This window comes from Malus domestica, chromosome 04 (genome assembly GCF_042453785.1).
Source record: "Malus domestica chromosome 04, GDT2T_hap1".
NCBI lineage: Eukaryota > Viridiplantae > Streptophyta > Magnoliopsida > Rosales > Rosaceae > Malus > Malus domestica.
This window is the reverse complement of record NC_091664.1, coordinates 9,845,672-9,870,710: the sequence shown is the minus strand read 5'-3', so window position 1 is coordinate 9,870,710 and position 25,039 is coordinate 9,845,672. Positions and strand designations below refer to the sequence as shown.

The 25,039-nt window shown below is 35.0% G+C and overlaps 1 protein-coding gene and 1 long non-coding RNA gene across 3 annotated transcripts; one reads left to right on the top strand and one right to left on the bottom strand.

Annotated features, from left to right (window-relative positions):
* Positions 1-17,713: 17,713 nt before the first annotated feature.
* Positions 17,714-20,367, top strand: LOC139195260 (uncharacterized). 2 transcript variants are annotated; one of them, XR_011579948.1, is made up of 4 exons: positions 17,714-17,841; positions 18,491-18,557; positions 19,404-19,479; positions 20,284-20,367. It is a non-coding gene; the product is annotated as an uncharacterized lncRNA (long non-coding RNA). The 2 variants fall into 2 exon arrangements; XR_011579949.1 differs by lacking the exon at positions 20,284-20,367 and having other exon boundaries at positions 19,404-19,604.
* Positions 20,368-21,726: 1,359 nt separating this feature from the next.
* On the bottom strand, positions 21,727-23,769 carry LOC103405361 (probable sugar phosphate/phosphate translocator At1g12500). Its single transcript, XM_008344347.4, has one exon. The coding sequence runs from the start codon at positions 23,313-23,315 to the stop codon at positions 22,233-22,235; it is 1,083 nt and encodes a 360-aa protein (XP_008342569.2). The 5' UTR covers positions 23,316-23,769; the 3' UTR covers positions 21,727-22,232.
* Between the last annotated feature and the right edge of the window lie 1,270 nt (positions 23,770-25,039).

Sequence of the window (25,039 nt, the reverse complement as noted above, 5' to 3'; positions counted from 1 at the left end):
TAGGCAAAAAGGTGAAAACCTTTCTGAAATATAATGCCCTTATTAGCAACTTCACCGGCAAGAAAGGTGAGTCAATTCAGCCTGGTGAACACGAAGCCTTCATTTTTTACTGGTATAACAAATTATCGCTTGCTCTCAATCAAACAAATGTCTGATTAAGAACATGTCTTTGGCCGAAGCTCTTTCCAATGGTCAACTACTAGCCTTTAGCCTTTGCATCATGGCTAATCTCTTTTTATGCCTTCATGACATTGTGATTGGAAGGATGGACCCCTAACAAGGTGGTCATCTCTAGGTGTTTCACCTATGTCTCCAAGTCTACTTCGCACCCTTGAGAGCTGACAATATTCCCTTCAAGAACATCGAAGCCATGGTTTTTGAATTGGCTTCCTTCACTGGGCTAGATCATTCAATGACAGAAGTTTTCCAGTTCTTATTCAGCTTAAAAACTTTAACCGAAGATGAATTTATGATCAGCCGCCAAAGATCATACACGTCAACTTTAGTGCTCTCTACGGTGGACTGGGACGAAGCCACATAAAATAGAATCCTTGATAGCTTTTAGATTGCACACATGCTTCTAGATAGCTTTTGATCTTACAACTCTGATTTGGGTTTATTTTGCTGGATCATGCGTTCATGGGCATTGACTAAAAGACAATCATCAGCACAAAACGTTTGTTCATTCATGTGCACTTCATGCAGTAACCTGAGTTCATTTTGTTTCGCTATGTGGTTTTGTCAGAAAATCTCACTATTGTCCAGCTGTCTCAGGTTGACATCTTAGCCTTAGATTTGCTTAGATCGTACTCTGCATTGACAAATGTCTTTTGTCCTTGGGTGGATAGAAATCTTGTAGCTCATATGTTAAAAACCCTGGTTTCCATCCTTGTTATTTCAGCTAGATTATCTTGCATTTGTCAAAAGAGTGTGTTTGAGCTTAGCGCTTCCTCTTTTGTTCTTGTTAGCTACCCTAGCCGCAAAACTTTTTTCATGCATTAATACTTGAATCTTTACTTTCTAGAGATGCATTGGTTTTCATAGATTTGTATTTTCATCTTGATCTAATCTTAATCTTTAAACCTTATCTTAGATCAAGTTTTGGATTCTCGTAGGTTTGTTCCTTCAATTATTTGACTAGAGAAACTGGCTAGCTGTTTGAATCCAAATTTCATATCAACATTCTCATCATATCATGGATCATGTTGGTTCTTGGTGTCACAAAGTGATGAGCTCAGGAGGGTTTGCCACTTCGTGAAGACAAAAGGAGTCCATCTTGTGTGGATACTTTGTATAAATCATGATTACGCTAGTGGATTGGAATTAGTGGAGAGTCCCTGGTTTTTTAATCCAGAGGTGGATTTTTCCACCCAAAAACATCCTTGTGTTTACTTTATAAAGTTATCTTCTTGACTCAATCACCATTGTTGAAGCTACTTTGTAGGACTTTCTAGTATTGAACCTTTGCTGACCAAGAAACTCTGTCACAATAGTCAAGACTAAAACATAACTGTAGATCACATAGTTAAGGACTTTTTATCTATGACTTCTTGATGTGTGTAGTGTTTATCTAACATCCTGTACTCAGTTGACTAGTTCTTGTGTCTAATCAGTACAGCAATATCTATTTTTTAATTGTAGGGTTTTCCACCTGGTACCAATTTCAACCGTTGATGAAACCCTTGCCTCGATTATTGACAAGGGTTCATTTACACTCATTGATAACCTTAATTTGGTTCTATTACAGTTGTCTCATCTCTAAATTATAATTTCTTATTTTTTGCTTGTAAAACCCTTGCCTACATTGTAATGTGATTTTTTTGGGCCCCATTCTTGTGTGCTCAAGGATATTCAGACAAGAAAGACGATTGGTTATAGGGTTAGATGAGGGAAGCTTTACTACCTGGATTTGGTAGCACAAGACAGTTGACTGAAGACCTGTCCATAGTTTCATCTAAGGGGGAGAAGAAAAAATATGAAAGTTGGCTATAGCATCATCGTTTGGGGTGTGCTTCTTTTAGTTATTTGAATAAGTTACTTCCGTATTTGTTTTCAGCTTCTAGTATTCAGTGTGGAACTTGTGAATAGGCTAAAAGCCACCGTATTTCGTATTCTTCGGATTTGAATTAAAGTTTTCCTCTTATGATCATTAATTATGATGTATAATGTCCTTCCAAGTACACCACTTTGGCAGGTGCTCGTTAGTTTGTTACACTTATCGATGATTGTATCCGAATAATGTGGATATGTCTTATAAAGTGAATGAATGTTCCAGCGATTCCATAAGTTGATTCAATGTCAGCACAAGGCTCAAATAAAGGTACTTCGCATGATAATGGAGATGAGTATTTGAGTACAAATTGTGGTATTGTTATCTAGACTACATATCCCTAATCACCCAAGCAGAATAGGGTAGCCGAATGGAAGAACAGGCATCTCCTTGAGGTTGTTCGACCTTCCTCTTAAAGAGTCATGTATCGTTGAAGTATTGTGAAGGGGAAGCCCATGCTCCGCTACCTACCTGATCAGCCGGGTTCCTTCTAGTACATTGGATTTTCGCAAATATAATACAGTCCTGATCGATCTTGTTCAAGCGTCAACCTCAACCCACCTTGCTCCACATGTGTTTGGTTGTACTATGTTTGTTCATCATTATCCCCATCAAAGAAGCAACTTGAATTTTGAGCTCTTTGATATGTAATCCCGGGATATGCCATTAATTAGAAAGGTTATCAGTGTTATCATCCCCTATCCAGAGGATGTATGTTACCATGGATTTTGTCTTTCATGAATCCACCACGTACCTTGAGGATGAGGCTAAATTTCGGGTGGAGAAACAGTCACACTCCAATCCCGAGATACGTCCACAATTGACACATGACTATAGAACAATGGTTGTACAACATATAATACATAGAGTCACCGAGACTCATACTTACAATATACATCAAAGGTTAAGTGGAAAAAAATATACAATAAAGGGTAACAATCCCTACTTTCATGTGCACTGCTCACATCAGCTACATCACTTGAAGCCCTCTTTTCTAACTACTATTTATTACCCTACAAAACAACCCTGCACCGTGCGAATGTCAAACTAGGCAAAGCAAAACTCGGATATACTACAAAGCTCATATGAGTGACAATAATACGACATATGTGATAGAGAGTAACGATAGGTTTTTTACCACACGCTCAAAAGGGTTAAAAATACCTATAATACTTGCAAGAATGACAAGGATATTGTAGTATAAATGGTTCTAGTAAGGTCGTTCTCCACAAGGATTATTAAATAATTCGTATCAAACCAAATTTCAGTTAATTATTGTAAGGCAAAGATTTGGGAAGATTGATTTTATGACCTAATTTAATAAAAACGAAATTAATAAATCTGAATAGAACAATCTGCACTATTAAAGATGAGGAAAAATAAACAGTTTTTAGAAATCAAATTGAGAAAGCATTAGGGATCTGCCGTCACCTAAACAATCCTATATAATTCTCCTAATTACTTATGATCTATACATGCATATTTTGAAGGTTAGGTTTTCCTAATATATGCCTACTTGGACCCCCAATATAAAGCGTATATCAAACATGCAATCCGTCTATGGTATTTAGATCAAATCTAAACATGCATGACTCATTAAGTTTTGTGAAGCAACCCTTCAGATGTGATATTCATCCTAAGTGAACTTGCAGATATTAATCACAAGAAACCTTCGTCAATTTCAGGGACCAACCTCCAACCAAAATTGCATCAAGTTACTTTTCTAAATATCCTAATGGTCGTGAATCACTAAGACAAATAGATAGTTTAAACCAGTGATTAACAATTCAAAACTTGCATGCATATTATCATAAGTAAATTGAAATGAAACTACATATTCTTGCTAAGGGTCGTGTCCTCACCCTAGCAAAACGGAAATTAGTTACGCATATTCATAACTAATATCAACATAAATTTTATTGAAATAATAAAAGATCGAAAACACCTTGAATGTAAAAGTCTGAAAATCTCTACGCTTGGCCAATTTCCTCTTTCAAAATCTCACGAAGATGATGAAGTTAAAGTTGGGGCCGGCCAAGCTTTTTTTACCTACAAAATTAAATCCTCCTAGGCTCCTAATAAAAGGTCTTCCAATCGAACTACGAACCAAATAAATAAAATAAAATAGGAAATATAATCCTAAATTAAATAGCAAAATTCTCCTAAAATCTGTACAGCCACGTTTTGGACCCATATCTGCTCCAAAATTGGCCCAAAAGAGCTAGATTTAAAGTTTACAATATTTTAAACACTTCCCCAGAAGGCCATGAACCCATCAAAGGCCATCTTGGGATCCAAAAATCGTAATTAAGCCCAGAAACGTCACTTTCTAGCACTGCACACTGCTTCTTTATTCCATCTTTAGAAGGAAGACGAATGTCCTATATTGAAAATATAATGCAAAGCATAAAATTTCTACCTAAATAATTACCAAAACATACTAAGATTAAGGTAAAATATATAATATGAAATTTACTCATCAAGTAAAATCATAGTTCAAAAGACATTCACAATTTTTTCCGAAACCTTTTCAAAATTATATACTATAATATATAAGTATTGGTTGAACTCGCAAATGACTTTCCTCTAAATACTTGCTCAGTTTATCGACCCAAGCACCGTCATTATTATTCCACTGCTCTTTTAAATTGTGATCCACCACTCACCTTTTATCGTTTTCCTGAATTATCATGAGGGTCCAATCGCCACTTATTTTATATTACTTAACCACCATAAACCTCGGTAAATATGTATCTCTCCAATCTGATTCTCACCACACGTCTTTCAAGATAATAATCAGTCATCTCACAACCCGAAGTTGTGTATAAATGACACACCATCAATGATACATCCATGTGTAGGAATAAGATCGGCCTCTTCATTATTGCATTTTTTGTATTAAGTAGAAATGTCTCACATTCGAATCTATTCTCTTCTTGATAACACTATCAAGTAAATCGCTTGATCTGATTTCATAGTCTCTTTCTAAATTGAGCCACACATGCCTTCAATCTCTTCTTTTGAAATATGTGATAAAATATTAGGACTATAGATAGACACAATTCAACTGTAGCCTACAATAGGTAACCAAATAGGATGTAACCCCCAATGCAGATTAACTAAGCAAAACCATTCTTAAGAACACTGTAGGCAGTGATCACCCATCGCGGATTCACAAGGTAGCTAGACCTCGATTAGTGGTACAACTTTCATAACTAGCCCAACGACCAATTCTAGCCGGAAGCTGACCAAAATAATTGGGAAAATATGATATCTAGGTTTCTAAACACCTAACTTGAAAACCACTACTAATGTAGGAAGAAACCATACCAACTTAAAGATCTTGAAGAGTAGATGAAGACTCATATCTCATTCGACATAAATGGTTGCTAGAATCAACGGAAAAGGAGAAAATTGCCAGAAAATTCTTGGGGCTTTGCGGCTTCAATTTGGAAATATGCTTGGGAAATATAGAAATCTAACACCACTAGGAAGTTGGTCTTGTCGACAGCTTTTTATAAACACCAATATCACCCCAAACAGACGTCAAGTGGAGGGGAAACGACCAGGACCAGGTCATTTACGGTGGGTCGCAGGTCGAAAACGCACCAAAAAGGGGTTTGAGCAGAAGCTTTCCCATTTTGAAAACCTTATTGAATTGAAACTTTTTATGTCGAACATGATCAAAAGCGTTTTTAGTAATCTAAATGTTTTTTTACTTATTTAGAAAGCGCTCCCAAATAGAGTCAGATACTCACCCAGTATTTTGTGATCTTTGATCTTGTAATTATGGAAAACTAACCAAAACACCCTAAAAGGTTTCATTTTAATCATTAGGACATAAAATTTTGATAATGCCCAAATTGGGCATGAGAAAGAAGACAAGGAAGAAAAACATTTCAGAAAGATCACATGCATGCTCAAAACAAAAGCAAAAAATGGGCTCCAGGAGATGGTCATGCAGCAAGCTCACATGCATTTATCAAGACAAAACAAAAAAAGACAAGCAAGTTCGCATGCAAAGCAAAAAGAAAACAAATGAGTCATACCACGTTTTAGAAATAGTGATGACAATTTCAGCAACGGTAGAAGATGACAAGTACCAAGGATGTCCATACAATACATTTGTAAAGATTTTAATTTTTTCAGAGTCAGTCTATATAAGAGGAGTTCCATTCATTGTAAAAACACCTCTCAACAACTCAACACCTGAACACCATACTCTCACTCATACCATCTTCACCCTTAGCATTCATAGCATCCTTGTAAACACTTTCTTGTAAACAATTATCTTTGTAAACATTTTATATATCAATGAAAGTTCAAGTGTACATATTCAAGCAATCTCCAAGTCTTAAGTAAGTTTTCTTTTCTTTCTTTAGTGTGTTTGTTTAATTAGACTTCTAGTCCAAAACTGAGAAACACTATTATAATTATATTATTAATCTGCTAAACTAACGATCATACTTTGTTCGACCACTCTGTTATAGTTGAATGCTTGCCATACAAATAACTAGTCATTAATCAGGGTACCTCTGAGTTCTTCGTACCTCTGAGTTCAATCGTTAAGGCCTTATACTTGTACTGTGAGTGGCCATCATGCTAAAATATGTCGAGTTCCATGTGCAAGGTTTTATGTCTAGTTGTTATAATGGTCATCCGACTATTTAACCAGGCATGCTTTCTGAATCTGGTATCAGAGCCAAGTTTAGCATTTTAATAATATAATTATAATAGTAAAGTACCTTGAGAACGAAAGTCATTAACACAACTGATATCACACTTGTTTATTTTGTATAAACAACATATATTATTGTCCTTGTAGACCTTTTCAACCACAACCACCAAGTATTTATTGTCCCAAACATCCAACTATAATTAGCATAAAGAGAAGATTAGCATATATATCCAAAAGAATTAGCAGAACTTTGAAGAAGCAGAAGTTTTATCTTGGTTATCTTGAACATCCTTAATTTATTCGTAAATATAATAACATAGAAGTTCATGATAAAGTTTTAGAAGCAAAAATAGCAACATATCAAGTTTTAGAGACCTTGCGAGAAGAAAGAGAGTTTTCAAGAAACCAATTAGCTGTAACTCTAGAGAAAGGTAGACTGTAATTTATGATAGATTATCTTAATTTAGAAATTAGTGAACCTCAAAAAAGAAAAATAACCTTAGACCAAAATAGTTTAGTTTGGTATTTTCCATTGAGAAAGCATAATCGTATTTTGCATAGTGAAGAAAATCCACAAGCCAATAGTATTATAGATCTTATTATTAGTCAAGCAGAAAATATAAAATTAGAAAATAATAAGCATAATCATTTGTTAAACCAGTTGTTAGAACATTTTCAGAAAAATTCCGTAAAAACAATTAGACAAAATTTAGACATAAAAATATTCAAAGGTTTCCTAGCAAAAGAGACATAAAAGAGCTTGTTGATCTCATAGATAATAAGCCGAAGCAAGTAGAACTTAGATCACTAGAAATAGTTGAACAGTTAAAATTAGAAGTTCAAAAAATTCAATTAGTACAAAAAGAGTTGAGTGAATAAGTAGATAAGTTGCATAATAAAATAGATCAATTATTAGTTTAATGACCGATGCTAGAACTAGCAGAAAATATATCCAAGCTTTGAAAGAAATTAGTAAATTAGATAAAGAACCAGTAGGTTTAACAGATTTTTCAACACAAGTAGCCAGTAGTAATATTCCCATTAGGCAAAATAATTTAATTATTCCATTAGTTTTAAGTTTGGCTGAAAAATTAGATCAAGTTGAAGAACAAATAGCAAAAATAAACCAAGTTTTACATAACGCATCTTCATTACTTCCACCATCTTTGCTAGATAAATTAGAAAATTTAACTTTAAGTGCAAATAGTAATATTAGAAGACCTAAGCTAAATCCTTTTTATAATAGAAAATCGAACTCTTTAGGAAAAAAGGAAAAGAAGTAGTTAGAGCTAAAGATATTTATCCAAATGAAGAAGAAACGCAAGAATTTATTCGAAGAGGTTTTGAGATAACACAGAAAAATAAATATAATTTGTATCAATTAGGTTTATTTGAAAACAGAAGCAAAATTGTAAGTAGCATCAGTCAACATGAAGTTAGCTATATCAATAAAGAAGTTACACTTAATTTAATTAGTAAAGAAGTAGTTACTCATCTGAGAAAATCACATTTCAATCAAATTCATATAGGAATAATATTAATTGGAATAGCAGGAATAACCAGAGCACAAGTAGGCACAAAAGCATTAGTATACATATATGATGATAGATGGGATAATCACCAACAAGCAGCAATAGCAACAGCTGAAGTAGATTTAAGTTCAAATTTAGCAGTCATAGATTGTATTCCTAATTATGGTATGACAATTAATGAATTTAATAAATATATTAAAGTGAGCATAAGAACAAAAAAATTATACTATGAAAGGAAGATATAAAAATTTGTGTATTAGCTTAATATATATTGGTAAAGTGTCTGATAGATATAATCATAAGTTTAATATAGAATTTCAAAATTTAGTTCAAACATTTGGTAATAAACATGTAAATATGATAGAAGCAAAACCCGTAGATAATAGCTTTTTAGAAGGAATTCAGTGGACATTACCTAATTTACAAGTAGCAAGAAATAAACAACCAGATAAAGTACAAATATATGAAACTAGTACAGGTCAAGCAACAATTAGGTTTAGTAATTACAAGCAACTAAAAAAAATAGAAGAGGATGAGAGTATATATATGACTTTTGATAATTTAGAGATTAATTTAGTTGAGAAATTTTTTTATCATATTGTAGATAAGCTTATAGAAGATATTAATCATTTAGATGAAGAAGAGTACTTAGAAAAATTAGGGGTGGGCACTTAGAACCGAAAACCGAAACCGAAACACGAACCAAATCGAACCGCACCGATCGGTTTGGTTTTGCGGTTTTGGAACGGTTTCAGTTTTGAAACCGAACCGCAACATAGAAAATGGTTTGGTTTCGGTTTTGGCTTTTGAAAACCACACCGAAACCGAACCGCACCGCAAATATTAATAAACATTTAATTAAATGTCCATATTAAATTTCATGTTTAAATTGGTTGTTTGTTAGAATCCATGCACTTAGTATGTACTCAACCACACTAGAATATCATCATTCATCACTTTCTTTCGTTCATTAACTTGAAGGACCTTTGTCATTTTATACCATCACACACACACACACATATATGTACAAGGGTGGACTAATCTTGTTATCAAGAGTCGAACAATGATCTAATGAAGTCCACTTATTTGAAGCATGATATCACATATTCTAGTATGAAAGTTTCGCTCACGTTTAATGAATTCAAAGTTATTCAACTTGTACGGGACACCCTTTTGTTTCACAAACATGTTTTAACATCACAACTGCATGCAACATGCTAATTGTTTATATAACAAATGTCTTTTTCCTATTGCTACTAGGAAATGCTTATTAATATGTTAAATTGCAAATTGTACAGTTTTTTCTTAAAAACCAAACCAAAACCGTTGAAACCGCACCGAACCGAACCAAACGGTTTGGCTTCATTTCGGTTTTGGCTTCAAAACCGCACCGCACCGAACCGAACCGCACAAAATTTCGGTTTCGGTTTCGGTTTCACTCAAAACCGCACCGAACCAAACTGTGCCCATCCCTAAGAAAAATATAAGACATATGATTTAGGACTACACAGAATTTCAGATGAAGAGATGAAAATTTTAATTTTAGAAATAGGAGTAGAACATATTTTAGGATCAAAAGAAAATAATAATTTATTAGAATTGAAAGAAGAATGTAATCCAACAGAAGAAATTAGTACATCAGGAGTAGAAAATCCAGGACACGCAAGTAGAATTGATCAACAATTTTTTAGACCAACAAATGAACAATATTGTCACATCCCAACCCGGGGGATCATTTCCTGGGCCTGCTCCACTACCGTAGCACGATATTGTCCGCTTTGGGCCCCGACCACGCCCTCACGATTTAATTTCTGGGAACTCACGAGCAACATCCCAGTGATGATAAGAAGCAGAAGAAGCAGAAGTTCACAAATTTGAGACAAGGAAAGATGTCGGCGCATGAGTATTACAGGAAGTTTACAGACTTGCCTCGTTTCCATTCGGAAGTTGTTGCTAATCCGGTGTTCTGACAGAATTCACAAAAGTAGGACTCACCTTCGGGTGTTGTAATTTAGTAATGTTCCTACTTGATTGCACCTTGTACTTAGGCTCTGAATATGTGTGTTTCACACTTTAACTTACTCTAGCATGTTAGTTGGATATTATTGCTAGTAGTTGGTTTTTATTCCTTCGTGTTTCTCTTATCTTTTGCTTCCGCATCACACTTTTGGTTACGTCACTCTCACGTGACGGCTAGCATGCCTTCCCTCGGGACGGGGTGTGTCAATATAATGAAAAAGCAAAAGTAGATTACATAGAAGAAAGTATGATAAAACCACCTTGAAAAAATAGGATTCCATATTTGAGAGGGTTAGAACAAATTAATATAGCTGGTAATATATTAAATTTAGATAATGTAGATCCACAAGATTGGTAAAGAACGATTGAGAGATGGGAAAAATGTTGCCTACATGTAGCATTAATGTTAGATTACTTTGAGCATACTTTAGATGGTTTAGTTTCTTATTATTTTCAGTCATGGAAAGTTCAAAATCCAAAATAGCATCAAGCAGCTAAAACAAATTTTAATATTGATGGTTTTATTACTTTGATTAAACTAGAGTTTTTAGATCATAATAGGTTAGATGGCAAAAGCGAACAAGAACAAATAAGAGCAATTACAAATTTAGAACAATTACAAATTTGTGATTTACAATATATAGCTAAGTATACCACATATTTCTTTAAATATTTAGGAATAACAGGTAGAATTAGGAATGAGTATACCACATATTTCTTTAAATATTTAGGAATAACAAGTAGAATTAGTGATATTAATTTATTAGATACTTATATGACAAAAATAAAAGGACCAATAGGAGAAAAGATTTGGAATGAATGGCAAAAGCATCCAAAGAAAAATGATATTGCAATAGGACCTAGAATTCAACATGTATATGATATACTTAGACAAGAGTATAGTCAAATAAAAGCTAAGAAAAAAATTAGGAAGCAATTTTATATGAGTTGTAAAAATATAGATTTACCACAACAGTATTGTTGTCATAAGAAGAATATGCATAAGAAATTATACAAAAGAAAATATAAGTCATATGAACCATACAAACAACATAAGAATTTCAGCATAAGACCTTCAAGAACATATAGGAAGAGAAAATATATTCCAAAACAATTTAGGAAAAGAAGTGATAAACCTTGGATTAGAAAATATAAAGCACCCAAAGATAAGAATAGCTGTAAATGTTATTCATGTGGAGAGACTGGACATATTAGACTTAAGTGTCCAAAATTAAGAAAACAGCCCAGAGAAAAAATACATTTAATGGAGTTGTTTAAGTTAGAAGAAGATGAAGATATACATACAGTCAATATATAGCTTAGAGGATTTAAGTGATAATGAGAGTATTTATAGTATAGAAAGTATAAATATGATATATTCAAACTCGAAAGATTCAAGTAGTACAAATAGTGATTTAGAAGAGTATATGTGTGCATTCATAGAAGAACAGCATGAAGAAGAGTATAAATACATTAATTTAGGTTGGCCATAAAAATGTCATAAGTGTAGTAAATTAGTTGCAAATAAGTACTATAATACATATTCAATATTATGTGAAAAATGTTATATTAATAGGTTATTAGAAGTTAATTCAGCAGAATCACAAGAAAGTACTGAAATATTAGGAAATTCTTTTCATAGTATAGAGAAGTCAAAAAATAGTTCTTTAATTACCATAAATTGCGAAATATAATTAGCAAAACAACATAAGCTACAAACAATAGTTATGATAGATACAAGGAGTACAAAGAGTGTCATAAGAGAATGGTTAGTACCAGAAAAATATAGACAAAAATTAGCAAAACCAGTAAGAATAACACAATTTGATGAGAGACCAATTTACTTAACACATTGTATTAATAACGAGTCTATCAAAGTAGAAAAACAACAATTTAATATACCACTAACATTTGTTTCACCAATAGGATCATACCCATTCATTTTAGGTTTAAATGTTTTGAAAAGTTTACAAGGTTTTTTATTTATGAATTCTATCATAAAAAATTTCAAAAGAGGTATTACAATAACTGACCAAAGTAATATTGTAGAAGTATACAAAAGCATAAGTATAGAAGAGTCTAGTGGCCAAGATAGTTATCATTTAGAAAACTCAAAAGAAAATGATGAGCATAATAACGTAAAAGAGTTTGATGAAGACATATTTGAACATGAATATCTGATTGTAGAAGAAGGAACCTGTATAGAAATATTACAGTTAAATAAACCAAAGAATTTAGAAGAATTATTGCAATTAGCAGAACAAACTAGGATTATAAGAGAAGACCACAGTTACATTGGAATAAAAATAAAATACTAGCAAAATTAGATATAATTAATCCAGATTTAACCATAAAGACAGCTGATATGCCTTATAATTGAATAAATAAACAAGAGTTTGAGCAACAAATAAAAGAGTTGTTAAATTTAAAAGTAATTAGACCCTCTAAGTCTAAACATAGATCAGCAACATTTATAATGAGAAAACATTCAGAACTAAAGAGAGGTAAGGCTAGAATAGTTTATAATTACAAGAGATTAAATGATAATACATATGAAGATAGTTATAAGTTACCAAACAAAGATGAGCTTATAAATAAAATCCAAGAGAGTAAATATTTTAGTAAGTTTGATTGTAAATCAAGATTTTGGCAAATACGATTAGCGGAAGAATCAATTGATTGGACAACTTTTACTTGTACAAAAGGACATTTTAAGTGGCTTGTTATGCCATTTAGACTGAAAAATGCTCCATCAATCTTTCAAAGAAAGATGGACCAAATTTTTAAGAAATATAATAATTTTTGTAGTGTTTATGTAGATGATATTTTAGTACATAATAAAAATAGAAATGAACATAGAAAGCACTTAGAGATAGTTTTACAAGAATTTATCAATAATGGAATTGTGATTAGCAAAAATAAAATAGCATTAGAAAAGCAAGATATAGATTTTTTAAGAATGTATATCAAGTCAAGTACAATATAATTACAAGATCATATAGCAAAAAATGTCTTAGAATTTCCAGACAAATTAGAAGATAAAAAACAGTTACAAGCATTTTTAGGATTGTTAAATTATGCAAGAAATTGTATCACTAATTTAATGACACACCCCGACCCAGAGGATCAAGGCGTGACGGCCAGCACACCTTGATCCTTTGGGTCGGGGTGTGTCATTTAAGCAAAAAAAATAGTAGTATTATAGTAAAACTAGAAAAACAGGACAAAAGTATTTTAATAGTGAAGATATTAAATTAGTTCAAAATATAAAAGAAGAAATTATTAAACTTAAGCCATTAACATTACTATTAGATGATAGTTACAAAATAGTTGAAACAGATGATTCATCATTAGGATGGGCATGTATACTATACTAGAAAAGGCATGAGGAGTCATCAAAGTCTGACGAACAAGTTTGTAGATATTCATCAGAAAAATTTAATGATGTACAGTCAAGATTACCATCAACAGATTTAGAAATTTTAGGAATAATTAACTCACTTGAGGCATTTTCTTTATTTTTACATAATGAAGTATTTACAATTAGAATAGATTGTCAAAATATAGTTTCTCATTTTAAGAAGATACATGCTAATAAACAGGCAGCTGAAGATGGGTTAATTTTGTTGATTCAATTACAGGAAATGGTTTTAAACCAATTTTTGAACATATAAAAGGTAATGACAATACATTAGCTGATATCTTATGAAGATTAATTTGTTAAACAGGAATGAACTATCGTGGACCATCATCCTCAAATAGCACAAGACCACAAGGCAGAAGAGCATCTTTCAATAGCATAATGATGCACCAGGGACCTCCACTATTCAATAGATTCCAGAATAGCATAAGCAGACCAACATCACCACTAATACCTACTTTCAACCTTAATGGCAATATTGTTGAAGGAATCAGAAATCCAACCCTAAGATATAGGCCAAGAGTACCAGGACTTTCTGATAGGTAGCAGGTTCTCTTAGATAATTTTTGGAATATTCAAATCAAACAGCCAAGCATGAAGTTAGGTCATGAAAACTAATTAGAGCCTTAGAACAAGAGTTTGATAGTTTTAATTTTAATTTCCATTAAAGCCAACAACATATTCATTCTCTTGAGCACAAACTTCAAGCCATTTCTAGAGACCATGAGTCATTACTTGGTAAGTTTACCAAAATGAATCAAGAACTCCAATATCTTAGAATGCAGCAAAAGACAAGTAACACCTTTAAAAGAGAATTGAAATTGGAAATTGATCAGCATAAGAATAAAGAAAAAGAGGTTATTAAACCCATAGAACAAGAGGCTAATGAGCCCATAGGAGAGATTAAGATTGAGCTCTTAGAATAAGACATTGAAATGGAGCAGCATCAAAATAGTAAGCAGCATCAGCAACATCCGAGTGACAAAGAAAAACAAGAAAGATATGAAAGTTTTCTTAAGAATTTACCTTTAAACTTAATAATAGATGCATCCTATTAGAAGAAATATCAAAAGCAAAATTAAGAATAATGTCACCAGATATGCAAAATGAGATCCTGAGCAGAGCATCACAATCCATGAAAGAGTTACAATTACAATTACAATGTACAATGTGCTTTGTATTAGTCCATCTTTAATTCAAAACCAGGGATGGACATTATTACAAAGATGTATCCACCATGGCTTTGTGATAGTATAGAGAATTGTATTTGTAAACCAGACGTTAACATAGTTGTGGCCAGGATTAACATGAGAGATTTTAGACCATGACATTTTAGTTATGAGCATCAGAAAAAGCATAATGTGGTAGAAGTTACCCCGCCCTTACTATTAAAGTTTGGCTATCTTGACAAAATATTCATTAACCATATTTCCTAACTAGAATATTTTCCTGAAAAACTTATAAAAGTAACAAAAGATTATCTGGAAACGTGGAAATAAATTTGCATAAGTTTTATTAGTAGTCATCTAGATTGGTATGTACATATGCATAAGGAGAAAGCTAGGCATATAGCCATGATTAATGAAGAGTCCTTTAGACTATCCCCTATCTCCTCACATAGGTGGACTCCTTCATACAAAAATATTCTAAAAATTTGAGGGATCCAAATGTTTGTCTTAGATAAGTTTGAAGATTTTAGGTATGATATGATATTAGTAACAGAAGAAGAAGAAATGCATATTTACAGCAAGTCAAAAGCCCGTCATCAGCCATATTGGAAGCCTCAAAATTTTAAAGGAGAAACAGAAGATATGTATTTCAAGGTGAAAGAAGATAGAGAAAGAGATGCAGAGCTGGTAGAAGGCGATGAACAGTACTGGAACAATTTAACAGAAAAAGAGTTGCATAACATCGACAACATGATGGAAGCATGAAAAGCTGGCAACAAATTAGCATAAGTTGAATAGTATCATGCAAAATAATGTATTTTGATCAGACAGAAATGTCAACATCATTGTGGACACCGCTACAATAATGAAATAATGGCATAAGAGTAAATAAAGAAAAGAGCTTAATCTATTATGGACTTTTCATATACAAAATGTCATTTTAATTAAGAATAAATAGTGTCAATCCATTTTCGTTAAAATTCCCTTTTAAGTATCCAAAAGAAGCCCACAATGTGAATGGCATTGGGTTTTAACAATGTGTAACTCCATTAGACAGTGTGGCATTAACTAGTGGAAATGATGTGGTTACCCTTTGAACCGCATGGAGAAAATGGTACAATTGTGGTGTTGGTCAGCATTGTGAATCAAGGAACCAGAAACTTCTAATAACTGTTTCCATCGCCCTTTCCTCCTAGCCCTACTCCCACCTGGGGATACAACAACTAAACCTGGCAACTTTTTACACAATTCATTAACACGATACGTAAACGATACGAAAATAACGAATTTCAGTCAACACGATAACTAATCGGATCGTTATTAAATCACACAATAAGAATCCGTTAATAACTGGTCCTTAATAGGTTATTTTGATGATTTTAATTTTTTAAACTATAAAAAAACTTACTTTAAAATACAATAGATATGGTTGATATGTATATATTATTTATTATTATTATTATTGTAATATTATTCTATAGAAATTTTAAAAATTTAAGTTTTATTTATTTATTTATTTTTATAGTATACTATAGGCAAAGAGTGAGATTAAAAAAATATATAAAACACATTAAAATAAAAATATCAAGTAATTTAAAAATACCAAACATATTAAAAAATTATAATAATTAATTTATAAGTGCGAATTTAGTAATTAGTTTTTTTTATATGTTTTGAAGTAATATTTATGTGACAATGTAGTATATATATACTAATTTAGTATTATGTTTTACATTTTTTGGGTCATTTATGTTTTTTATTTTCATTATTTATTGATTTAAATATATTTTTCTTAACAGATAACAGATCATGTCATATTACCTGATAATATTAAAAGATCAATTTTGGGTCAGGTCATATTACCTGCTTATTTTGATGGGTGTTACATAGTACGACCCGTTAATCTATCGGATATGACACGAACACAAGAAACACGACACGAATGCCAAATCTAACAGCAACTAGAAGTTTTAACTTGCAACTGTGGCCGATGATGAATATCGGTGTTTTCTTGTGCACTTCGCGTGTTTAACATCGGATTAGTCTCGTAGTTTTTTTTAATAAAATTGGTTTTGAACAACTGTTTTTTTTTTATCTCCTGCTATTAGTAAGTGTGAATTTTGCAATATCATTGTATGAATTGTTCTCCACATCATGTATAATTTGCATCTTACACTATGTTTTGACGAGAAAAATAAACTTAGAATTTAGACAAAAGTTAGAATTTATAAACTGACATGCACCAATTCTCTTGTTTGGATTCATAAAACGTAGAAATTTAGAATTTTCATGTGAAAAACACTTAGAATTTGATACCTCTAATTCCTAAGTTTAAATTTCATGTAAATAGATATCATTTCCCAATTTCTATGAATGAGAGTTTAATAATAACAAATTCCGTATTCAAATTCCATTACACTTAAATGAAGAAATTTAAGATTACTAAGGAATTTAAAAATGATGAAAATTGAAATGATAAGATTTTATTTTCTAGAATTTGTAAATTTTCTTTTTTGGTTAACCTAAAAAACAATGGAATTGAATACGGAATTTGTTATATTTAATGTCACAGCCCGTCCAGGGATTTTCTTATTAAGGACGTGAAATGACGGATTTACCCTTAGCGGGTATTAAGGTATGTGTGTGTGTGACGTTATTTGGATTAACTTTATATAAGTTTTGGAAAAAATATATTTAAATTTGGATGGATTAAAATTAATGGTTTTGTAAATTTGTATGGTTAGGGTTTGATGTTGGGTTTGTTTGGAGACCACACACACACCCTCGGGACATTTCCCTTTTCCTCCCCCTCTTTCCCGTGTCTCTCTCTCTCCTCCCTCACGACCCTCTCTCACCCCTCTTTCCCGTGTCTCTCTCTCTCCTCCCTCACGACCCTCTCTCACTCTCTCTCACCCAAAACGTACGGCTCACACCCAAAATCCCCCAAAACTCAGTGGATCGAAGCAACCAAGGTATGAATCTTCATCCTCATGATGTTTTGAGTTGATTGGTGCTAGTTTTAGGACGTGGAACCTTCGATTTCACGTGAACCCGAATCCCCCATTTTTGGTCACTGTTCATGCACACGTGAAATGTTGTGTTTCGGGGAATTCTAAGCTTATAGTGAGCTTAGTGAGGTCCCAAGGAAGCTCGGAGTGCTTCGTTTGAAGGATTTGGACGTCGGGATCACAAGGGTTGAGTTTGGCCGGTTTTGCTTGGATTTTTCCGTTGAGATTTAGTTGTTTTTGGAGTTTAAAAATAGTGTATCGTGATTATACATGTTTGGGCCTTCATTTTGGTATAAAATACGAAGAAAATGGTTGAGAAACGAAGGAGAACAAGAAGTTTTAAAACTCGCCGGAATTCGGCTACCGGAAAAACCAGTCCGGCGACTGGCTGGGGAAGATGACGCGCGTGGAGGGCGCGTGTATCCGTGCGTTCCCTGGCACGTGGGGGCGCGTGCGACACCAAAAAATTTATTTAAAAATTTCTCGACGTCCGTGACGTCGAGTAGGTCGATGTGATGTATTCATATACCCAAATTGAGCATCGTATGAGAAGTTATTTCGAATTGTTGGTTATGTGTTTAAATTAACGTTTTTATAGTTGTTTCGCATATAGGTGACACCTATCCCGAGGACGAGCGCATCCAGGGACGTCACGGGGGTTACGACCCATCGACTTATCAGTGAGTGGGCAGTTTTGTTTTCGTATAACCTATATACAACTGTTTTCCCAGAAAATGCGTTTATATGAAAATTATGATTTAAATTGCCATGCATGCAAATGTTGAGATATTTAGTTTGATAATTGATGCATATATATGTTAATTGACACGGTGGATGCACAGGTGAGTTTTTATATTATTCAGATGAGTTATTTTATGAGAATTGCATTGAAAGCTCATAACCTGCACCCTAGGTGTTAGTGCTTATATTATTATTCACCACACCGCACGCTCGCCTTGGATCCAAGTAGGTGGATGTCGTACAGACCATGTAAGGGTTCCGACATGCTAGTTGTATAGATCACTAGATGTGATTCCGACTAGTGGGTGACCTTAGTTATGCGCGCTGATGATTGATGAGAGAAACACTAGAGTGTATTTATACACCTTTCATCGTACAGACTACTATACGTAGTTCCGAGTGATGTGCAGTGTAATGTCGTACAGGTCACAGTTGGTGACTCCGGCAGGGCCGTATAGGTCACTGTGTTGACTCCGGCTGAGTGGGATGTTGAGCTTTAGAATCAGCCGTACAGGACCATTGTAGGGTCTCCGGTTGATTTATTATTTCACCTGATTGATATTGATGCATTTTTTATTATATTTGGCATGGCGTGGCATATTATTTCTGAGATGTTATGTTGATGGATATGAGTTTTGATGATATGTGTATATATATGTTTATATACTATTTTTCTGGGAAAGTATACAGGTTTTACGGTGAGGGGTTAGAAATGTTTTAAATGAAATGTTTTGGAAAATCTTTGATTTTACTGACCCACTCATCTTTGTTTTGCGCCCCTCCAGGTTCTAGTTAGCAGTTGGTGGCTCTCGATGTCTTTTTCCGGCATTCTGACAGACGCTCTACATGTAGGACCCACCTGTAGGTGTTGTACTTCTATTTTGGTCCTACTTGACTGCACTTAAACCTATGCTCTGAATTTATGTGTTTACCTTATAACTCATCCTTTTATTCTAGTAGGTGGTTCTACTAGAGATTGGTTTGAATTCCTTCATATTCTGTTATATCTTGCTTTCGTGTCGCACTTTTGGTTACGTCACGCTCACGTGACGGCCAGCACGCCTTGATCCTCTGGGTCGGGGTGTGTCATTTAAACTCTCAATCATAGAAATTGGGAAATGACACCTACTTACATAGAATTTGAACTTGAGAATTGGAGGTCCCAAATTCCAAGTTTTTTTTCACGCATAAATTCTAAATTTCTATATTTATGAATCCAAACAAGAAAATTGGTGCATGTCAATTTATAAATTCCGACTGTTATCAAAATTCCAAGTTTATTTCTCTCATCCAAACATAGTATTATTCTTTTGGGTTAACTAAACAAGAAAATTCATAAATTCTAAAAATACAATTCCATCATTTCAATTTCTGTCGTTTTAAAATTTCTTAGTAATTTTAAATTTCCTCATCCAAACAGAATCAAGGCACTTTTCATTCGAAAATACAATTATAGCCTTAACCTTCCTTTTCCTCAAGGGACTTTTCATTCGAAAATACAACTATACCTCAACCCTAAACCCTTTTCATTCAAAACCTTCATCTCTTCACATTTGACACGTAATATTAATCTGATCACCTCTAAATTCGTAAATATTCTAAGCTATCTCCAGTTGTATATCCCCTTATATCTTTCCTTCATCACGTCACATTTTGTCATGTTAGAGAGAGAAGGGATTACAATCCGTTACAAGACAGATTCTCTCGTGAATTTGGCATCAAGACAGATCCTCTCGTGAAAGCTACAACATGCTGATAGAGCAGCCAAAAAAATTAAAAACTCACCCTTCAACTAAAACAATAAATTGAAGATATCAGCACCAAACAAGTAAGTTTCAACAGCCAGGTCCACCAACACCAAGTGTAATTAGATTGATTGTCTTAAATTCTTACTTCCTTTGACGCGGATAGGTTGCTTGCTTCTCAGAAAACGCCACCGAACATAAACCACATCCTCAGAAGAATGAAGCAACTAATCCATTTGCAGCGAATGGAAAGTCACCACTTGGCGGTTATCTACACAAGCGTATCCCCAACCAGATTGAGTGTTTAGAGGGATGAACATTCCATGAACCCAGAGGTGTTGATGTTGGATCAGGTTTAAGGTGTGGATGCTATTAGGACAGACAGATGAGACAGCCTAGCAGGACATATCTACTTCCAACATCTCAAGGAGGAAAAATTCTAAGGCATATTGCGGAAATCCATGTTTGATTTAGATAGCATTTGAGCTCTGAAATGCTAATGTTGTCATGTCTTCACTACGTCAAAAATTCTACGGTTACATTTTTTACCAAATACTAATGGTTAAAAAGCTCGGAGTATCTGATACTCTGGAGCATCATAAAAAGTCTCGCCCATAGGAATTATTCACTTCTTAGCTAAAACTTGTGGGAGAGTGAAATATTTTTCATGTTCTCATCTGAAGAATGTTCCTGGAATTCCATGAATTCAACTACTTGTTGATTTCAGGAAATCTAATCACTTAACATCTTCCTTAGTTAGAGAAAGATGATCCCAAGTCAAAAGTAAAAAATCCTTCACCTGACTAGCTAAGTCAAACAAGCAAACTAATTCTACACAAGAAACCAATTAGATGTTTTTCTGATCTAATAGTTTTCCAATTCCAATTGGTTCTAATAAGAAATAAATTTTAGAAGAATAAAGATAATAATATCAAACACTAAAGGTAGGTTGATGGTGACTCTGATATCGTTAACAAAGCATTAGTGTTGCAGTAATTTAGCAACATTAAGTCTTGATTGCACATAATTACTCACATCAGATAAGTTACAATCAGAAGTCAGAACCCTTAGAAAATATAGTTCCAACTAATTAGATGTTGATACGCCACAGTATTTGGAGGGGAGGGGGTGTTTCGAACCCAGGATGCAGTAGTTGCAAGGCCGAGACCTTATAGTTCCACCTAATTATAATCCTCAACAATCAATATACACGTTCTATTCTTATTTTTTCTAGTCCTACAATACAAGCACTTCATTTTTGTGCAGAATTACTCCACCTAAACCTATAATTCAAACCGTTGCATCAACGAAACACCAAATTCAAAACAAACAAGCTAAGCAATGCGCAAAAAACACACAAAGATTCTTGCAAAAGAGAATCAGCTAAAATTTCATATTGATAGAGGGGCAAAATAACCAAGAACGTGTTTTACAAATTGGATTCGGAGGAGAAATTTTCCCTCCATCAAAATACATGCATGTGTTCAATTCAAAGGGCAGCATATCATATACAGTTACACAAAAGGGTCAAGTGAAAGAGAAACACTTACATATTCCTCCCCATCACCAACAATTTAAAGCTAAAAAAAGCAGAAAAAAGAGCTCAACCCTTTTCCCCTCCCCCCTCCCCCCACCATCCTATACACTCCAATTCCACTTAACATTTGATCCAAATCCTCCTCCTTTTTCATTCCATCCAAATCCTCCTCCTTTTTCATTCCACAAATAAAAAACAATAATAAAAACAAAATCAATCAAGTAAGAAGGAAAAAAGATGAACAAATCGTACCCGAATTTCGGTGGCAGTCAAAATGAATGGTTCTTTTTTGCTTTTGTGGTTTCGATTCAAATCTTTATTTTCTGTCTTTGTCAATGAGTTGTAACTTTGGACCTCTTCTTGGCCTCGCTGTAAAGCACCACCCCCATGATAGTCACCGCGAACCCGGTCATTCCCATAGCCGTGACCGGATTCCGGAATATCAACACCGATACAACCGCCGCCACCGCCGCCTTGGCATTGCCGAGAACCTGTAGTGTGAGCGCGCTGGTGTGCTTGGTCACCAAGAAATTAGTCAAGTTAACCAAATACGCCACCGTGGCATTGCCGACCAACAAAAAAACAATAAAGGGGTCGGTTCTCGCTTTCTCCACCGTCTTGGCCGCCACGTTGCCCTCGATATAGAGAGTGAAGGGGAGGAGAATGCAGGCCGCCATTGGAGCCATGTAGAGAAGCAAGTTCATGGAGTGGAGCTTCTCAGAATCCGAGGTGAGTAAAATCCCCTGCACCACCGATTTTAATGCCCGGCCGGCGGTGGAACCCACGCAGACCAAAAAACCGAACAGATGAAACAGCGGCTCGCTGTTGCTGGCCAACACGATCCCGAAAACGACGGGGAGAAGGGCGCCGTAGACCTCGGCAGACTCCTTTTTACACGTGATGACGAACGCGAAGATGGCGGTGAAAAAGGGGGTGGTGGCGCCGATGGCCTGGTTGAAGGAGACGGGAAGGTAGCGGAGGGAGGTATTCCCGCAGACGACGGAGAAGCAGAAGATGGCGGAGAGTGCGAAGATCTTGAAAAACTGGCGGCGGGAGAGGATGTACTGACGTGGCACGAGCTCGAGGAGGTGGATAGCGACGTAGCTGTAGGTGGCGCAGGAGATCATGTGGAGCATTGTGAGGAAGATCGGGTAGCGGAAGCCGTAGAAGCTGAGGAGGTACTTGTTGAGGAGGAGGACGCCGATGTTCGACAGGTACCAGGATGCAACAATCGCCGCCGTCAATATTGTCGGGGAGAGGAGGGATCCGACGGCGGAGGAGAATCCGTAGCTCGTCCGGTTGCGAAAGTCGGCGGGGGGAGTAGCCGGAATGTCGATCACCTGGTCGGGCGACGTCGTGTCCTGCAGCCGCGGGTTGCTCATACGACGCGTCGTCCATGTCTGTGCCTCCACCATCGAGGGCAAAATGGGAATATAATAATTCAAACACCCCCAACGGCCGGCACACTCTCTCTCTTTCACTCTCTATCTCAGAGATCTGAACAAGTGAGATGAGACAGAGGACGAGGATTGACGATTGACGACTTAGGGGGTTTTGGTACTTACGGTCTGTGTGATCGACGGTGGAAATTTAGATTTGGGAGGAGGGAGGGCTGGTAGCCGTAGGATTAGGATTAGGATTAGGATTAGGGGTATTAAGATTAAGTAAGATTCCTTGGGAAGCGAAGGGAGTTAACAGTGTCGGTGTTTATCGTTGGTTGTACTGTGATTTTCTGGTTGCGGGGGGACTCTGCGGATCTGTCCGCGGCTTTAACATTTTACTGTATCTGTAAAAATTAACACAAGTGCGTGGGAGCAGTCTGCTGCTTGAGAACTCCCCATCCAATCACAATGAATTTATTGGTTTCTTAATGATTCTTAGGAATTTAATTAACGGGTTTTAAAATCGTATAAAATAGGTAGATAGTCATAAATATACTTACATGTTGTTGGAATCCAAATCTCGCATATTTGCAAGCGGAGCGAAATTCAATTAGAATCTCCTATGAATTTCGGCGAAAGGAGAATGGGGTTTATTGGGGGTTTGATTAAATTTAGATTGGACTGCTTACATATTTCTAAGGAATGAGAATAACTGGTGTTGTTTTGTTTGGGCCTGAAATACTGGGTTTGGGCTGAGACTAGAGAACTCGGTTTGAAAGATTGCCCAATGACGATTTCTTAGGCCAGGTGTTTTTGTTCACAAAAGTATAATTCGTCCGAGTCCTAACTGGGCAGGACTCTTAAAAGAACAAATCTAGTCCCAGCTCGGTCGAGTTTTGATTGAATTAACATTGTTAAGGATCAAATTAGATCAGGTTTTGATAAGATTCGAATTATTCAAAAATCAAAACATGCGACTGATCACATAAGAAGTGAATCAAATGCATAAGAGAACTAGGTTTAGAGTTCTAGTTCAAGTCAAAAATGTTGAAGGCTTGATAGAGATTGAGTTTCACCAGTAGAGGGTTTGATGAGATAATGTCAAGAATATCCAAATGTGTGCTGAGGGGTCATAGTCCTATTTGGACTCTACTTTGGAAAATTTGGTCATCACGAAATTCACCTATATAACTACAAGATGCTTAGCAACAGGAAAGAGACCTTCAACTCAACAAACAAACAAATGCTATGCGCAAAACCTCGCTCTACGTGAACCCTTCACACACTTTTGAGAAACTACTAATTACCCTAACCCTTCCATCAACACATGTTTAGTTTCGAGTTTGGATGGTTAGCTATCCAAGTCTTTGCCAGCGAGGAGTCCTTGATTCTCTCGTTGAACGAGGTCACTTCATTAGCTTTCTCGATGAAGTGAAGTGTTACTTAGTGTTCGGCATATTGAACCCAAGGGTGAGACGTGTTTCTTCCTCGGTTGTGATTCCTCGAGTACAAAAGTCAGCACCGCATTCAACGCTATTGTGGAACAAAAAATAATCAAGAAAATCATAGAGGTGACACATGGACTTTTGGGTAGAAAAGATAAAATTACCCTCGAGGCACACCAGGATTCCCACGCCCAAGCAATGGATAATAATGACTCAATCAAGGAAGAGTCAAATGTGATCAAAATGGTATTTATTCAAAACCCTCTCATCACTCTTCATCAAATCCCCACTCAAAAGGTAACTCTCAATTTT